Source organism: Girardinichthys multiradiatus, chromosome 12 (genome assembly GCF_021462225.1).
Source record: "Girardinichthys multiradiatus isolate DD_20200921_A chromosome 12, DD_fGirMul_XY1, whole genome shotgun sequence".
NCBI classification, from domain to species: Eukaryota; Metazoa; Chordata; class Actinopteri; order Cyprinodontiformes; family Goodeidae; genus Girardinichthys; species Girardinichthys multiradiatus.
The window spans coordinates 43,705,722-43,725,658 of NC_061805.1; the positions used below are offsets into that span (position 1 = coordinate 43,705,722).

Genomic DNA, 19,937 nt, shown 5'->3' on the forward strand with positions numbered 1-19,937 from the left:
TATTAAAGAAATATCTGCATTTTGTGTCCAGGAGGTCCAAGTGGCTCACCTACAAGGACACAGAGAGTTACAGAGGTTGGACAAGGAAACTGAAACACCTGTCATTTTATTGTGGGAGGTTTCATGGCTAAATTGGACCAGCTTGGTAGCCAGGCTTCATTGATTGCACATTGTACCAGTAAGAGCAGAGTGTGAAGGTTCAATTAGCAGGGTAAGAGCACAGTTTTGCTCAAAATATTGAAATGCAGACAACATTATGGGTGACATACCAGAGTTCAAAAGAGGACAAATTGTTGGTGCACGTCTTGCTGGCGCATCTGTGACCAAGACAGCAAGTCTTTGTGATGTATCAAGAGCCACGGTATCCAGGGTAATGTCAGCATACCACCAAGAAGGACGAACCACATCCAACAGGATTAACTGTGGACGCAAGAGGAAGCTGTCTGAAAGGGATGTTCGGGTGCTAACCCGGATTGTTTCCAAAAAACATAAATCCACGGCTGCCCAAATCACGGCAGAATTAAATGTACACCTCAACTCTCCTGTTTCCACCAGAACTGTCCGTTGGGAGCTCCACAGGGTCAATATACACAGCCGGGCTGCTATAGCCAAACTTTTGGTCACTCATGCCAGTGCTAAACGTTGGTTTCAATGGTGCAAGGCGCGCAAATCTTGGGCTGTGGACAATGTGAAACATGTATTGTTCTCTGATGAGTCCACCTTTACTGTTTTCCCACATCCGGGAGAGTTACAGTGTGGAGAAGCCCCAAAGAAGCGTACCACCCAGACTGTTGCATGCCCAGAGTGATGCATGGGGTGGATCAGTGATGGTTTGGGCTGCCATATCATGGCATTCCCTTGGCCCAATACTTGTGCTAGATGGGCGCGTCACTGCCAAGGACTACCGAACCATTCTTGAGGACCTTGTGCATCCAATGGTTCAAACATTGTATCCTGAAGGCGGTGCTGTGTATCAGGATGACAATGCACCAATACACACAGCAAGACTAGTGAAAGATTGGTTTGATGAACATGAAAGTGAAGTTGAACATCTCCCATGTCCTGCACAGTCACCAGATCTAGGCGAGTCAGGAAACGTTTTCTTCCACCAGTATCTCGTAGTGACCTGGCCACTATCCTGCAAGAAGAATGGCTTAAAATCCCTCTGACCACTGTGCAGGATTTGTATATATCATTCCCAAGATGTATTGATGCTGTATTGGCCGCAAAAGGAGGCCCTACACCATACTAATAAATTATTGTGGTCTAAAACCAGGTGTTTCAGTTTCATTGTCCAACCCCTGTATATATATATATATATTTATATATATAAAACTATATAGAAAATGGTAATTCTTTATACAATATGGTATAATAAAATAAAAAGTATAATATAAGTACGGTAGATTTTGAAAGTAACGTTTGAGCAGGTTTGAAACACACTTCTTATTATGCCCACATTTCTGTATTCAAATGTTTTTATTGATAATATCATGGGAATATCAAGGCAACTCTGTTATGAAGGAGGTATGTGAGGCACAAATTCATCCTATTTTCTAGTTAAGCACCAGTAACTATGATCACCACCTAAAAAACTTTGTAGTTTAACACATCGTTACTTAAAGATGAAGATTTTACCAAGTTCTTAGACAGAGATTGGACAGATTTTTTGAAAATATGTGATCAGCCTAATATCACTTCTGGTGTCCGCTGCAAAAGTTATTTGGGGGCCTAAAGCAAGCCAGTGGAAAAGGGGCATTAGCAACCCATGTTCAAGGACCCCCACATAGCTTCTTCTTTGTCATTCTCTGATGGTTGGTATACAACGATCCGGTGCATTACCACCAACAACTGGCTTGGAGTGTGGACCAAAATGGCGCTGACCCATATAGCTGCCTGTCGCAGCAGTTCAAAAGTCAGATGCAGCAGCCTGCAGGAATAAAACATTTTGCCATCTTACATAAATATTTGACATATTTACATTTTGTAAGTGGAAACATTTTCATACAACTGATTGTGTCTTTGTTATAAGTTAAACAAATTCTATTAGTCTTAATGCAGCGAAATGGTTGTGGGTAACACACCAACGTTCCTTTTTGGTGTGATGTCACTGTCTCATATTTTTTAATGCATTATCATCTGAAGATGAAACAATGATCTATACAGTTTATGAGAGCTGCCAAGTAGTCAAATAATTGTTGGCTGAATTTTTCAGAAACTGGGTTGAGTTGCTTTCAGATGGAGCCCCTATGAGCCTTATGCATGTTCTGTTGAGTGACTCTTCATCAGCGCAAACAGAGGGTCTGTATAGTGTTGTGACTATGAATCTGAAAATATTATTTAATATTAATAATTTAATATTTTATCAAACAATATTTCGGTCTGTTAAGGGTTTTCCTGTGAATACCAGCACAGTAAGGCAATGGTATCAGGACAAAATAGAAAAGGGTGAGACAAGCTCTGACATTGAACAGCAAAACACAACACACACACATGGAATGAATTCACACAATTTCTTAAAGTACAAGAATCTATTAACAAAAATAAGTCAACTCAAAGTCAAACATATTTCAATCAACAAACTCTTCACTATGCTGAAACAATCCAACTAAACTACCAAGCAGAATTAAAGAATAAGGAAGACTAATGGGCTATGTACAATATAAACAAGTTGATTAAAGATGATGCAATATTTATGTTTGAGAACCAAGGATTATCTTGAAGAATCTGGAAGTGAAGTTAAGTTAGTCTTGGAACCAACTTAGACAATAATCAGCATACCTTTAGACAACCATTCACAATGCAAAATCAGATAAAATATTATTTTAATAAAATAATGTTTTAAAGAATGATCTGCTGAATAAAACCAGCCTTCTGGATTACTAATTCTCAACGGTGTTTAATTAGCTGCCTTTATTTATTAAAATAATATTTAAAGAAATATTATTAAGGAAATGGTCAAATATTTAAGGAAATATTTTGGAAAAGTGCCAAATCTTTCTGGAGAAATGGGGCTTTTTGCTGTTTACTTAGTTATCAAATTTAGTAAAATAATGTTGAGGAAATATTATTTACTGGATTGAAAACTAACAACTTTCCTGGGTAAATATTCTTTAGCAACAAGCACGTGTCCTTACCTGTTAGCAGTTAAAGCTAACAAATTAAGCTGATAGCTTAGCACCAGAATCAAACACACACCTTTAAAAATACCGTCAGGTCATCTCGCTCAAATCTACTCTGCATACACAGAACCAGAACCAAACATGGAGAAGCAGCTTTTAGTTATTATGGTCCACTAATTTGGAATAGACTCCCAGAAAACTATAAAAGCGCCGAAACCCTAAGTTGCTTTAAATCAAGATTAAAAACTAATTTGTTTAGAGTGGCCTTTGACTGTGCCATCTAGGCATGGTTGGTTGCGTTTTCAGTCCAATTTTCCTTTCATTTTCTTGTCCATCATTCTATTCTCTTTATTTAATTTTTTTAAAATTACTTCTGCTGTTTGATTTTATCATTTGATTTGTTTTTCTGTGTCTGTATCTGTGTTTTTTTTTTTTTGTGATTGTATTGTAATTGTATGTACAGCGCTTTGAGTGTCTCGTTGCTGAAAAGCGCTATATAAATAAACTTACCTTACCTTACCTTACCCTACCTTATCAGCGAGGACGGCGCGTTATGATCAATCTTCTGTTTAAAATCACCCTTTAAATAAAGTTTGTCTTAACTTTAAAAACACAAAACTGAGCACGTGTTGAGCAGATAGCCTGCTAGCACCAGGATAGCTGAGTTCAACACAAACAAAACCAAACTTCATAAAATGAAAATGTTCAGATCATTTCACCCTAAATCTCTCTGCCCAAACCTTAACCTCGTTTGAAACGTGTTGAGGAGGAGTGGTCCGGGCAACGACGACATTTGAAGAAAGCTCTGTGAACAAAGGGCTAGCTTCAGCTAACCTCCGTAACAGTGGGTGAAAGACGGCTCCTCTGTCCGCCAACCAACTGCACAGTTACTGTAACCACGGTAATGCGGTCTCTGTTGTCCTCTTTCCAGACTGGGAAAACCACTCCACTCGGCTTCGTAGAGACAGCGTCTCTGCAGGGAATTCTCTGGAACACAGTTTGCTTCGGTAGGCCTCAGAGAGAAAGTCAAGCCAGGCTTGTACCTTAATTCCCGTTCATGAATGAATCTACCAGATACACAGACAGTGATTCATTTGTACTTATCTTAGTGCATATGATTGTATGACACTCTCGGATCCAGTTGAAGAGTTATGTCTTTTTGCCAGCAAAGAGACATTAGCATGCTGTGTCTCCCCTGTCCGGTCCCTCTGGTGGTATGGGAAGAGATCGGACCATTGGGAAGGTGGGGGTTTTATACGGGCAGTGGCATCATGGGAAGTCCGCTGTTACCCCCCTTCCTCTTCTGAAGTTGTGCTGGAAGTCAGTTAAATGCAATTTATTTTGAAAGTTTCAGAAAAGTCTGTACCGGAGTTTTCATGTTGAAATCCATGGCTGTGGGTCCCAACAATAGCATATCAGCTTTAATGTCATTATTAGGTCATCACTGCAATGTTTCAGTAGCACTTGGGTAAACTATGCAGCAGGTGCCTGTGTGCAGCATATATAAAATGTTTAGGTTATGAACACTCATTTGCCAAAGAAATCCATTGCAGCCTGGCTTACCTGGAGATAAATGCCACGTATGTTTGTATAGCGTTAAGATGTAAAGGTAATAGGCAATAGTGTAATGGGGAGTACCAAAAAGAATAACTGACCGATCAGTGTCACCGCAACACCTCATTTTGATTTGGCATGAACACTGTAAATAATTTCACATTGATTCTGTAAAGCTTTTTATCAGTTGCAGGTCTCTGCCTTCACTGTGTTACTGCAATTTTATTCTTTATTCAGATTCTGTCTACAATGTCAATTCAGCCACAGTGTGAGACAGTTTTCACCCTTATGTGAAATACCTTGTTTCTTTTAACTTCCTAAAAATATAATCAATATGAAATATGAAAGGAGGATGAAGGAATGTTTATTCAACAAACAATTTTAATCAGAATCAAAATCTGCTTTATTGGCCAAGATTGTATGCACAAACAAGGAATCTGACTTTGGTTTCAAGGTTACAGACATTAGGTATAAACATATAAACGTTAGAGGAAATAAAATTAGCAAGCTTTGTACTGAGGCGGCCATCTGCGTCACCATCTTGAATCTCAATTCAAGATGAAATTTATGGTCCAAATTTCAGCTTCCTACTATAATTAACCACTGGTACACCTTGAAAGAAAACATTCATATCAAGTATGACTTGGTGTGATTTTTCAATATTTCTTTTTCTTGGTGTGTTCCATGTTTTGTTTTTTCTCTGCTTTATGTTGAGCTGCCCACAGAAGCGTGATCTGGCAACATTTAGAAACGAACTCTGTCAGGAGCTAGACAGTCCTGAATGCATGCATTCCAGAAGGGGCCCAGAGGGGCTGGAAACAGGAAGTGGTCAAATTTACTTTAGTGTGTGCCAGAGCTGTGATTTATCCACACTGGGGTCAGTGTCAATAAATATGCCAGGACAAAACTGAAGAAGGAATAACGGGGTTAAGCAATAGGAAACAGAACATAAGATTTACTCCATGCATTGTTAGCTTCAGAGAAAGAGGTGAACAGTTTGCCATCTGTTTGACAAACTGAGGCTGTTTGCTGGAAGGTTAGCATTCCACTTTGAGCGTATTTACTCCACACCCTGTGTGATCGTGTGTTCTGTCTGACATTCCTTGCACCCTCTCCGTCCAAATTGTTTCTTGTAAATCGATGCAAAGAGCTGCACCATCTGTCGTTTCATCTTCTTTTGTTTAGAGAAAAGTGACTTGCAAATGTTTTTTTCAGCAACAATCATAGTGCAATTGTGAGCTATCAAATAAAGTGGGGTGAAACAAACATTCTCACCCAGTAAAGCTGAATAGTTTAAAATGGTGTGATCCAGGGTTTTTTTGGAAGGAAATGTTAGATCTCATAAAGTGTACTTCGTTTTAAACTGGATCCCCTTTATCTTGAAACTAAATGTAATCTTGAAACTTGTAAATCTTGAAACTAATCACATGTATTCCTGTAATGATGTATATTGTTTTCATTTTCTTTCTGTTCCCCACCTCTCTTGTTTCATGACAACCTCAGCCCCATAGAGCAGCTGTGGTGTTGGTGCTGTGCAGCTATGATTGGTCAATAATGCACTGTTGTGTATAGGCCTTCATGCAGGGAGGAATCATTGTGGCATCTGGTCTGCAATGCAATGTTCCTAACTAAACCTACAGCCTCAAGACAGCAGCTTTCAGAGGCAGTTGTCCAGCACTGCATACATCTAATGATGCATGTGTTCACTTGTTGATTAGCATGGCTGAGGTCTTTAAATAGGTTAGCTACTCTACATTCCTCTGTGAGTGTCTCTCTGTCTCCCTGCTGTTGATCTTAGAATGGAAACAGGACACTCGCTCTGTCTTGTCCCATAGGTTTCCGCTGTATTATTCAATCAGCAATCTCAATAATAAAGTTTTCAAACTTTATTGCTGAGATCATAAAGTTTATTTCAATAAACATGAGTTTATCTCAATAAAGATATGTTTATCTCAACCTATCTTATATGACTGGTTAATTTTGCTTGACGTTTTTCTACACTTTATAACATAATTTCAAAAAGTATTGCTCTGTCTGCTGATATGGGCAAGTAGTTATTTTTCTGTAGCCATTTATTTTGGAAATATAGTGTATGTTCATTTTAATGTTTTTGCATGTGTACAAATATGCACATGAGATTTAAGTCGGAGGTTTAAAAACACATCTTATTTTCACATTTTCAAAATCTAGAGAAACAGTGAAAACATTGATGTAAATCTGAAGGTTCTGAGACATGTTTGTTTGTCTAACTGCTAACCTTTACCGTTAATAAGATGAAAATTTTTCTATTGTTAGCAATAGCAACACTTCGAAAACACATAGTCTGGCAACAGTGGTGCACAATTTATTTTAAACAGTGTCTTGACTCTGTACCAGAAAATATTTAAGGTTTTCTTCCACCTATGTTTTAATCCTCATTTTAAGATTCCTTAAATTGATCTTAATATTGTCGCAATACCTTTTTTGACAAATATTCAGCAAATATGTCAAGCAATAATGAGGGAACAGGGTGATATAATAAAAGTCTTGTGAACTTCAGTGACACAAAAATGTAAATTATAACTGAGGCAGTCAGGGGAGGGAAAAGTTCCCTTTTGCATTTATAAAATTCTACAATACTCTGTAGGAACACTAAGATCCTTTTCTTTCCTAAAAACACTCAAAGCACAAATATTCATTCCTCTGAAAACTTGTAAATCTGTCCACAGTTGGTTTATCTGAAGTTTAAACAAACGGATGGAACCATGTGTTATTGGGTATGTAAACAGGAGAATCTGACGTGGTTGCTTATGTCAAGTTAACGGGAAATGCAGCTTTGGTCTGTCCTAAACTGTTCACACCAGATGGGAAGATTGACTCCAAGAAACCACAGCTGTCCTGAGAATGAGGGGTCAGCAGAGTGCTGTGGTGCCTGATGGGGGCTGGGTGGCATGGGAAGGGGAACATGATTTGACCGACATTGAGATTGAGAAAAGGATTCATCGATAGAACCAGATGAGACCAGAAAAGTTTTAAACAGAATGAAAAATCCAGCTCTTGAAAAGAGTAACATAGCAATACAAGCGTGTTAGGAGTTGTTATAGTTTGAAAATATTTTATAGGTAATGGATACCAGACGTTGAACCAAAGTTCAACCTCTGGTGCACTACTGAATTACCTTGTGCAGAAGAATTGACCACAGGAACACAGGTCAAAACTACATCAAACTACATCAAGAAAAAGAAGTATATTAAAAGGATAAAAGTAAAACTGTCAGCATGACATTTATGGAAATAAACTTTAAAATTCAAATTTCCAACATGAAATTGCTAAGACATTTTAAAAATACCTGCTAAACATAATGTTTGACCATTATGCAATAAACTGTAATATTTTCACATTGAATTGTGTGTTTTTATTGAGTTTAGAGCTGAGGAGCAAAGTAAATGCCTGTTTAGTTCTGGTTCTGATACCATCAAAAGTGTAAACAGGTCTTAGTTGACCTGAGTAGTCTAGATGACTCATTCTTGACAAGCAACTCTGAAATGTATTTAGGCCCAACATCATGTGATACCCATAGACCAATACAAAGGTTTTAAAATCTTTCCTTTTACAAAAAGACAGCTAGGACAGGTATTCTGGTGTGATATGATCCATATTCCTGGTGTTGGTCTGGACTCTGGTAGCAGCATTTTGGTTGAGATTCAGCTGCCTAATTGATTTTGTACAGAGGCGGGTAACACAACCGACTAACATTAAAAGCATGTATTCATTTTTCTGTGTCCTGTTTTGATAGTTAATAGGCAAACTAATGGACTGAATATAAATGTTAGAATTTTGGTCTAAATCCATTAGAGTGCCTTGGTTTCCTGCATGCTGTTCAGTCTTTAGCTTCAGTGAGTATACTATGGATATCTGACTGGAACAAAAAACAATGGATTTTGTCTTTTTTTAATTAATCTGAAGGAATTTGTGTCATACAGGTCCTTCTCAAAATATTAGCATATTGTGATAAAGTTCATTATTTTCCATAATGTCATGATGAAAATGTAACATTCATATATTTTAGATTCATTGCACACTAACTGAAATATTTCAGGTCTTTTATTGTCTTAATATGGATGATTTTGGCATACAGCTCATGAAAACCCAAAATTCCTATCTCACAAAATTAGCATATCATTAAAAGGGTCTCTAAACGAGCTATGAACCTAATCATCTGAATCAACGAGTTAACTCTAAACACCTGCAAAAGATTCCTGAGGCCTTTAAAACTCCCAGCCTGGTTCATCACTCAAAACCCCAATCATGGGTAAGACTGCCGACCTGACTGCTGTCCAGAAGGCCACTATTGACACCCTCAAGCAAGAGGGTAAGACACAGAAAGAAATTTCTGAACGAATAGGCTGTTCCCAGAGTGCTGTATCAAGGCACCTCAGTGGGAAGTCTGTGGGAAGGAAAAAGTGTGGCAGAAAACGCTGCACAACGAGAAGAGGTGACCGGACCCTGAAGAAGATTGTGGAGAAGGGCCAATTCCAGACCTTGGGGGACCTGAGGAAGCAGTGGAGTGAGTCTGGAGTAGAAACATCCAGAGCCACCGTGCACAGGCGTGTGCAGGAAATGGGCTACAGGTGCCGCATTCCCCAGGTCAAGCCACTTTTGAACCAGAAACAGCGGCAGAAGCGCCTGACCTGGGCTACAGAGAAGCAGCACTGGACTGTTGCTCAGTGGTCCAAAGTACTTTTTCCGGATGAAAGCAAATTCTGCATGTCATTCGGAAATCAAGGTGCCAGAGTTTGGAGGAAGACTGGGGAGAAGGAAATGCCAAAATGCCAGATGTCCAGTGTCAAGTACCCACAGTCAGTGATGGTCTGGGGTGCCGTGTCAGCTGCTGGTGTTGGTCCACTGTGTTTTATCAAGGGCAGGGTCAATGCAGCTAGCTATCAGAAGATTTTGGAGCACTTCATGCTTCCATCTGCTGAAAAGCTTTATGGAGATGAAGATTTCATTTTTCAGCACGACCTGGCACCTGCTCACAGTGCCAAAACCACTGGTAAATGGTTTACTGACCATGGTATCACTGTGTTCAATTGGCCTGCCAACTCTCCTGACCTGAACCCCATAGAGAATCTGTGGGATATTGTGAAGAGAACGTTGAGAGACTCAAGACCCAACACTCTGGATGAGCTAAAGGCTGCTATCGAAGCATCCTGGGCCTCCATAAGACCTCAGCAGTGCCACAGGCTGATTGCCTCCATGCCACGCCGCATTGAAGCAGTCATTTCTGCAAAAGGATTCCCGACCAAGTATTGAGTGCATAACTGTACATGATTATTTTAAGGTTGACGTTTTTTGTATTAAAAACACTTTTCTTTTATTGGTCAGATGAAATATGCTAATTTTGTGAGATAGGAATTTTGGGTTTTCATGAGCTGTATGCCAAAATCATCCGTATTAAGACAATAAAAGACCTGAAATATTTCAGTTAGTGTGCAACGAATCTAAAATATATGAATGTTAAATTTTCATCATGACATTATGGAAAATAATTAACTTTATCACAATATGCTAATATTTTGAGAAGGACCTGTTCATTCATGAGTGAAACAGACTGAGTGACTTCAGTGGTCTGTGGTCAGTGGTACTAAAATGTAAAGTTATGTTTCATTAGTTTTCATATGATGAGAAATGTTGTAGAGCTAGAGAGAGGATGAAAAATACCTATCAAGTAGTATTTACCCCTTTTTATGTTTCATCCTTTTAGTGCTTTTGTTAATGAAATACTTCTCAATATATTAGACATTTGTGACAATAATATTCAAAAAACAATGTTTAATAATGTTAGGACAAAATAAGGTTTTTACAAACTAATTTCAAATAAATAAAAGTACGGCAAGGTTTATAACTGCATAAGTTTGCATGAGTTTCAAGTGGATGTACGTCAAATGACTGTTGTAAGAACACCTCTGTCAGAAAGGTCTGTTTTCTGATTAGTTAGTGGTCTTGCTACAACTACAACAAAAAACAAAAGAACACTCCATGCTATTAAATGAATGAAAAGTATAAGTCAAAAAATAGCTATAAAAGATTTTCAACGCAATGGACATTTCATGAAATCAAGGGCATGGCTCTTGTCTTAATCTGCCTAGAGCTGGTTGATTGTGCAAGTTGAAGACTGGTGAATGATACCACCAAGAGACCTATGACCACTCTGAAGGAGTTAAATGCTTCCGTGGCTCAGATGGGAGAGACTGTACATACAAATGTTGTCCAGGTTCTTCACCAGCTGAAGCTGTAGGGAAGAGTGGAAAGCCCCATTTGAAATTTCACCTGGAATTTACCTAAAGACATGTGAGACACTTCAAGAATGATATTTGCTCTGATGAGAAAAAAGAGTTCTTTAGTCATCAGACAACACTTAAACACAAAACACTCCACATCATGCATGGTGGTGCAAGCAGCCAGTAAAGGAATGGATGCTTTTCAGCAGGCCCCTGGAGGCTTGTAATGGCAGAGGGTGGCATAAATGCAGAAACAAAATTGCCACATCCTGAAAGGTGACTAAGACTTGTGGGCAGATTTATTTCACAGCAAGACATCAACCACAAGTATACATCAAAACCTCCAAAGAGATGGTTCAAAGACAACAAGGTAAAGGTTCTGGAGTGGCAATATCAAAGCCCAGGTCTCAATCCTGTTGTGAATTTGTGCCTGATCCCCAAGTAACCTGACAGAGTTTAAGCTCTTTTGAAAGGAACAATGGAGAACATGTGTCCAAATTAGAGCTGCTTTAATATGGGGAAAAATCTGGATCATTTTGGTCAGTATTGAAAACAATTGCTCATTGAGCTTGGAAATACAATGCATTTATTGATCTTGAAGTAAACTGAAATGGGTGAAACATAACGTTTTCCAGGATATTTTCTTGTTTAATTTTGCTCTTAAAATCACTAACAGAATATTTATTGAAACTTAGGCTATGATAAAAAAATAAACAGAAATAAAACCAACAATATGGTACATTTCACCAACAAGTATCAAATCTTGTAAATAATGCATTTTGATCACATCTGTGTCTTTAAAACAAAAGTGTTCTCTATACTAATACTGACCTGAAACGGGTAAATATTTATGCAATTATTCACTTAATTTTTTATTTCATTATAATATTTTTAAATAACTTTACATTTTAAATATATATTAATATTTATATCTTATACTCACTATGAGGTTTTTTATCTTGTTCAAAACAGCAAATTATGTTGACCATGATTTTATTTATAAAAGCAAATAAAGAGTGAAACCTCCAAGGTGGGTGAATATTTTTGTAGGCATTTTAGATGTTGAATTAAATTGGCCTAAGAGTGGAGTCTTGAGGAACCTCACATAGAATCTTTGTTTATTTAGATTTATAATGATCAAATCACAAACTAGTCTTTGTCTACCCAAAACCTCTGAACCAACCTAGCACAGTACCAGTCAATCCACACCTTAAACCAAATTCATAAATCTTTAACAGCCAAATGTGAAAATGTTTTAAGCTACCAGAAATGTGCTCCTAAAAAATAATGTTAAAATAAAGTCAGTTTTTTCCACAGAGCTCACTAAAACCTATTTTCATCTTATCACGCTGAGTGAGAACAGACTGTTGCTCTTGTAACGGAGAACAAAACTCTTGAAATGACCTTTTGGCTCCTGCATTTGTTTTGTTTTCTCAGTAGCACACCACGACCCAGAGAACACCTTCAACTGCAGCTTCATTGAGCCCCCCTCTGTGGCCGACCAGCCATCCCCCTCCTCATGGTCTTCCCAGGAGTCCTTTTCTTCCTTTGAGAGTGGAGATGAAGGACCCGTTTACTGTGTTCCTCATGAAGGTTGGTCATCACATGAGCAAATAAACAGTTGGTTATCTGGAATGACCCTATTAAATTTACAGTTCATCTTTTGCATAGGAGGTCTAAGCACCCACATGCATGCACAAACGCAGAGCTGAACGCATTTGTAAAGAGGCCCAGCTCCCCTGTGTGACCATGCAGTGACTCACACACTTCTGTAATTCTCATTATGAAGATACTTTGCTTCTAATCATAGGCCATCTAGATCCAGGTTTTCTCTGGAGAAGAAATCAAGTATAAACAGGAAATGAAATGGTCTAGTTAGCAAATGGCACATAACCGTTGAGTGAGTTGAAGTTCGGTGGAAAGTTTCAGTTCAATCAGTTTCTATTTTCAAAGTATAAAAACTGCAACTAAGTCTTTATTTAAAGGGACTTTCTCATCTTTGACTGATAATGTCATTGTAATAGATTTTTGTTACATTTCTGCAGTTTGAAACAGTTATGAAACCATCATGTCAATAAATCAGTCCAACCTTTACAGTGTAAGAAAATTCAGTAGTTAGAATGGTGTTTAGATAAGATGTGTTACTGTGTTTTCCATTTACAAAAAGGCCTATTAGGAAGGAGGAACAAAGCAAACACTATCTTAAAGACACATAAATAATAAGGAGGAATTGATCTCTTCAGCTCACTAGACAAGGTGTATTAGTTTCACAAGGAGGCTTCAACAAAATTTGTGGGAAACTAAAAAAAAATACCACTTTTTTTTTTACAAATAATGGTTTTAAAAATCACAAACTTTGTTTTAAAGAATCGTTGAACATTATAGATTATTTCAGTCCATGCTTTACTTATCTATGTATTGCAGGTTTTATGTTTTTTCTGAATATAAGACAATCCTGAACTCCAAAAAGCATTGAAAATATTACTTTGCATTCTTAACGCTATAACACACAGATCAGCTACCAACTGTAACCAATTAAGACCCAATTCCTTAAAAATAACATATCTCATATTAAGCTAAAAATCAGAAGACAACAGTTTTAATAGCTCTTTGCCATTGTGTGTGGCAATATTTTCGTACACGGTTTAAATATTGTCTATTTAAGCATTCTTAGGAGATGTTGCAGCGATTCTTAATTTGAGCAATCAAACAGATATTGAATGAAAGTGACCTGAAAATTGAGCCAAGTAAGTACATTTTATTCACATAGCACTTTTCCCAGTGCTATCTAAGAAGTAAGTAGCTGTTCTGGTATTACATGGGCCCTTAAGAACCAGTTCTGGTTTTGCATAAAAAAAAATCTTCAGGGTAGAGGAAGGGTGGCATCCTTGAAACACACCATAGCTAAGGCTCATGACGATTGTTTAGACTGGATTACCCAGACAATGTCTTGCTATCCCAACAATTGTAAAGTGCTTAGCATGACAGAAATGACAGAGAAATGTTATGAGGTTTAAATATTGCCAGATAATGTGCCAGGTGATCTTGTTGAATCCCCCAAAAATAACACACTCATTAACGTTTTGAGTTCTGTACTGTGTCGGACATTTATTTTATTGTTTAGCCTTTTTTATAGTTATGATCTAGTGTTCATACTTGACTGAATGCAGCTGTGTTCATAAAATCTGAAAATAAGTTGGACTCACAGTATCCTTTACTATTCCTCTGCCAACGGTCAACAGAGTCCACAAGTGACAGCAAAGGGAAGCAGAGCCCCAACCCTGTGACAGAAAACCCAGAGGATGACCCTTACAAGGAGGATGCAGGGGAGTACACCTGGCTAAAAGACACAAGTGTCACCAAAACAGAGAGCAGTGAGCAGTCCCTGCTCAAGTGCTCTGACAGTGAAGTTTCAAATAGCGGGTCTGAGTCTGCCGCCCAATATGCCTGCATTGCCCGTCTCTCCAAGCAGTCTAAGGAGGATGATTGCAGTGTCAAGGATGGTGATGGTACCCCTACACCAGATGCCAAGGGCAACGGAAAACCTCCCCCTTCACCTGGCAAGCCCAAGCCACGGCCACCAGATCCATCTACTAAACCAAAAGTGTCATGGATACATGGAAATGCAACAGGGTCTCAACAACCAGAGCAGCAAGGAGGAAACAGAGCACTTGCAGTGTCAAAGGAGAAAAAGAGGAGCTCCAGTGATGGCTCATCAAAGAATGAAGAACGTCATAAAATAAAAGAAAATAGTCGAGGCCAACAGAAAAAACGGGATGGAAATGATACTGATGCAAATGGATCACCAAGCAAACATAAACTGCTACAGGGTAAAAAGTCTGGAGATGAGCACAGCCCTCCAAGTCACATGGAGCAAATTACTGGTGTTGTTCAAAATGCCCTAAAGATGATAAGCAGCTTCGGTAGCTCCTCGCCCGAGAAGAAGAGCATTGAAAATCCAAAGCAGGGCCCTAAAGAGCCACCAAAGAGCCCAAAGGTCATCCACCCTCATATGAATTCTGAAGCGGCCACTTTACTGGCTGCACAGCTCAAGGAGAAAACTCAGAGCATCAACAGAAATGAGGGGACTGGACTGACAAAGACCAATGGTCTCTCCCTACCAAAAAATAACCAGGAGAAACCCACACCTCCACAGAAAGCCAAGAGGACCAACTCCAGTGGACTTAGCCAGCAGGGCTCCACCAAACCTGTGCTGCCCACTACGAGCAACCTCCAGAAAATGGTGGCGCCTATTACCAACAGTTTTGGGACCCCCGAAGCCAAGAGCCCAGAGAAACAGGACTTGAATGGTTCCAGGACGGGGGACCTGCAGGACCCTACACCGAAGAAGACTCCCATAAAAAAGCCACCTAGGAAGAAAGGCAAGGGTGGTGCCCTTGATACACCTGAAAGTAAAATACCCCAGCAGAAAACAGCCATTATGCCACCACAGGTAGTGAAATAGGTTTTTGAAAAAATTCTGAACATTTGCCAGTCACTTTTTATAAGACTGAACTGTTTGTTTGATGCAAGCAGCAACATAGTTTTTTAATCAAGAAACAGCTTGAGGGCAGTGCCTCCAGGACCATTTAGAAGTAACAACCTCTTTGAGATAAAAGGCACAAAAGAATCACATTAGGAAAGTGTTTTATAATAACCTTGACACCATTGTTAATTTCAAGAATCATCTCTTTGTTTCTGTACAAATTCAAGTCAAAATACAACCTAGTCTACACCTGAACACAACTATCTGTTCACAGGGATATTATCTAAAAGTTCATTCATCTCAGCTGCTGGGCAGTGAGCCCACCATTATATTTATATAGTGCGTGGAAAATAAGTATTGACATTGAATTTTTTCTGTAGATTCATTTCTAATGAGGCTTGAGACATGAAATTCACACTGGGTATCTGTAACCACCTAAGTAATCCACACATATGAAAACAAATAAAACAAATACGTCAATGCATCAAGTGTAATAAAGTAGAATGGTACAGGGAATAATTATTACTGAAATTTATTCAAGACCTATTAAAGATTATTTCAAGATGTCTATTTTATGGAGAAACTACTCCAGTTTGATTTTGATCTATTCTTCCACACAAACTGCCATCAAATCTTGGAGGCTGTGGGGGGTGATCTTTTTAAATAGATTCATGTCAGGTGACTGATTCAATCAGTTTTACCTTCTTTCTCTGACACAAATTGATTGTTTCATTGACTGTGTGTTTAAAATTAATGTCTTGTTGAGAAACCAACAATTGTTTCATCTTTAGTTTAACCATGTTGTGATGGTACATTTTTTCATTCACCCTGCCTTTGGTTACAGTCTACCAGTATCATTGTTGTAATATAGCCCTACACCATGATGCTGTCACCTTCTAAACTGATAGCAGGTGTAGGGCTATATTAGGCTCACTGTTGGCATGACATTTTGGTTCTGATATATGCTGTGACCTTACTGCTCCAGATTTGCAGTGTGCAATGACATTAAACAATAATTAATCTTGGTCTCATCTGACCACTTCTCCTAATGTTCTGCAGGAAACTTTAAACAATCTTCAATATGATTTTCATTTTGCAGTGAAGTCTTGCAAAGTGAGTGTGCATTGAGGCCATGGGGGACGAGTGCATTTCTTCATAAAAAGAACCTACCTGCTAGTTTCATGTCTTTCTGAAGCATTATGCAAATAATCATTGGCTCTTGGAGAACATTGCTGATTATTCTTTTGACTCCTCTATCAGAAGTCTTGCATTTCTTTTCAGTTGGTTTATGGTGAAATGTTCTTTCGACTTTTAGATGGTTCTCACTGAAACACATTTTTAAAAAATTACAATTATGTCTGTAACAAATGCCATCAGTGTGTTTTGGAACAATGAGGATCTGTTGGCCTTGATTTAGCTTCATACTCATCATGACATGCTTCCTTTATGATACCTTGGTTATAAGAAACCCTTTTATAGGCCATCGATTAGGGCTAAGCCAATATGAACTGGCACGATAGGCGCAGGGTTGATTTGTAATTAGGTTTCAGCTATTTCTTAGTTTTCTTTGCCTTTGTGCAGCTTCTTTGGTTGTGTTCCAAGTTTTTGTCACACATACCTTTATTTATATACTTATTTGTTTGTTTATTTCTTTGTTCATATGTAGGCATAAATACTTAGGTTGTTGCCCACATATGATGTGAATTTCATGTCATTAGCCCCATTGCAAACACATTTACAGAGAAAAATGTTGACACGTTCAAAATGTATTTCGTTGCTTTATAAACTGTACACCTGGAATTTAAAAACAAGGAAAATAGCTATTGACACGTAATACACAGATACTGAGAGTAAGTAGTTGGTGCTCTGATGACTAGAAGCTAGCATTTTTCTGTGTTCTTTTCTTATTTCCTTGGAACAACATCTCTACACCAAAGCTTTTCAAGATAATCCCAGCCTCAAAGGTTTTCATAACTGAAGATTGTCTACTTTAGGTCTGATATTTAAGATTTTAAATGAATCTAACACAGCTGACAATTTTATGAGATTCTGTGGCCATCTTTATTAAAGAAATACATTTCAATATCCATCACTCTCAAAATAAATAGGAAAGTAAACTAGTTGCCTTAAGGTTCACAAAAATATATGAGAAAATAATAATTATAATTCCCTGTTAAGAATTTTAACTTCATTAAGCTTCCCTCAATTTGAAGCTTTACTGTTAAATGTATTTTACATCCCACCAATCGGCCAAGTTTGTCAGATAACATTTGTTGGATCACAGGGCTCCCGTTTATGCTTTTGCTAAGATGAGAATGTGCTCTCACTGTATTTTTCCCTAGTCAGCTGAACCCCTAAGCTAAGGAATTATACTCCAAACTATGTAATTTCCTTAGTTTCTGCTTATTCAGCATTCTGTCATCAGTCTCTTTGCTCCGTCATGAAACTAACCCTTTGTCAAATTTTCATTTTGCCTAGATGTCAGTAAGATAAATGTGTGACAAAAATAGCTGAATCCATGGCTTATTTCCCCAAGAATTATTTAATACCAGCAGATTTATGCTAAATTTAGGAGGATGTTTGCATATTCTTTCTTTTGGCTAAAACTGAGACCTAAATGGTACTTTTTCTTGTGTGTAAAACCAAAGCTATGTTTGCCAAATGATTTTACCAGTGTTTACTTTAAGTGCTGATCCCAAAATGAGTACATTAATATCCATGAAAGTATTGTTGTGGAATACAAATAACAGAGTAATTAAGTTTGAAGTCAAGTAGGAAAGAAAGCTAATCTAAAAGCAGATTTTACAACTTGAACTATGAACAACTAGTGAAGTAGGAAGTGATAATACTCTCCCTTTGGTATGTTTTTTGAGATGGAATATATCACATTAACAAAATCTTTTTTCATCAAGGTACACGTCATTTCTTTATTTTTACTTTACATTTTTCTTGTATACGTTGTGTACTTACTTATGATCTTTGTAAGCTGTGCTTATATGACTGTGTGGTTCCTGTTTTGTTTTGATTTTTTTGTCAGTGAACTGGCTTTCATATAGTATTTGCTTTGTTTTGTTTTGGTGTGTTGCTTATTTTTGGCTCTCAACCAAATCTGCAGTAAGAGTACTTTCCTTCTGTAAAGTTTACATTGGCTTTGTAATTGTTCTCTGTTGATGTTATTGTTTGTGTAACACTTAACTGCATGATGCAGAGTGTAATTATATGGCATTATAGCTGCAGAGGAAATCTGTAACCTTCCTGCTCCCCTCCATTTGTTGTTACAGTCTCCCATAAGCAAATCTCATACAAAAAGAGAATTGTACAATACTACCATAATACCACTGTTGTAACAAGTGCATATGCTTTAAACCATAATACTGTATAATTATTTAGTTGCAATATTTTGCCTGACTGGCCCTTGCCTGTTTTCATTGCCTTACAATGCTTTTTTTGTAAAGAAGGGCCTAAAAAAACTGCAAAACTGTCACCAGCTGTAAGGTATATTTTGTTGTTTTGTTTTACTTCAACTTTGATTGCCTTTATTGTATGGCTGTTAAACTCTGTGTGTCATTTAGTTCTTTTGAATAAAAAAGCTATACATGTAGCCAAAGTGAAACCATAACTGAAAAAAACTGTCTTCCTTTAACTTCGGTTTAATTTCTTTTACAGAGACAAAATAGACAAAATACTCATTTGTGTCACATATTTTCTCTGATGGTGTTACATACTCTCTTTGAATTCAGGGAAGAGCTAATAGGACAATACAGGGCATGTAGCAGCTGAACATATAAAATAAATTAACCAACATGCTGACTGATATATAACCCTGTCCTGCCTCTCTGGACTTGCACTGCTGAATTGCAGGAACAGGGTAGAGGCCCGGAGGCATTCAGTCAGACCAGCTCTTCAAAGCGCCTGAAGGAACCAGGAGACTGTTGATTGGCTCCTTCAGGAAGGGGACAAGAGCTCCTTTCATGGGTTTTAAACAGTGGAAACTCTGTGCTAAGAATGTAATCATGCACTGTACATTTGATTTAATTTGGAGGGGCAAAACCTGACCCAATGGATGGATGGATGGATTCAATTCAATTCAGTTCAGTTTTATTTATATAGCACCAACTCACAACACATGTTGTCTCAAGGCACTTCACAAAGTCAGGTACATACATTCCAATTAGTCCTAACCATTGAACAGTGCAGTCAGAGTTAGTTATTTATTCAAATTGGATAAAAAGTTTTTCTGTCTAAGGAAACCCAGCAGATTGCATCCAGTCAGTGACTTGCAGCATTCACTCCTCCTGGATAAGCATGTAGAGACAGTGGACAGTCACTGGCGTTGAGTTTGTAGCAATCCCTCCTACTGAGCATGCATGAAGCGACAGTGGAGAGGAAAAACTCCCTTTTGGATGGATGTATGGATGGATGGATGGATGGATGGATGGATGGATGGATGGATGGATGGATGGATGGATGAATGGATGGATGGATGGATGGATGGATGGATGGATGGATGGATGG

The 19,937-nt window shown here is 38.1% G+C and overlaps 1 protein-coding gene across 1 annotated transcript in view; it reads left to right on the forward strand.

Annotated features, from left to right (window-relative positions):
- The window catches only part of scarf2 (scavenger receptor class F, member 2), a 33,598-nt gene extending 14,560 nt beyond the window's left edge, over positions 1–19,038 (forward strand). Inside the window, exons 10-11 of the mRNA XM_047381094.1 lie at positions 12,374–12,529; positions 14,179–19,038. Coding sequence (XP_047237050.1) covers positions 12,374–12,529; positions 14,179–15,401 — 1,379 coding nt within the window. The 3' untranslated portion in view covers positions 15,402–19,038. The remainder of the gene's footprint in view (positions 1–12,373; positions 12,530–14,178) is intronic.
- Positions 19,039–19,937: the final 899 nt, after the last annotated feature.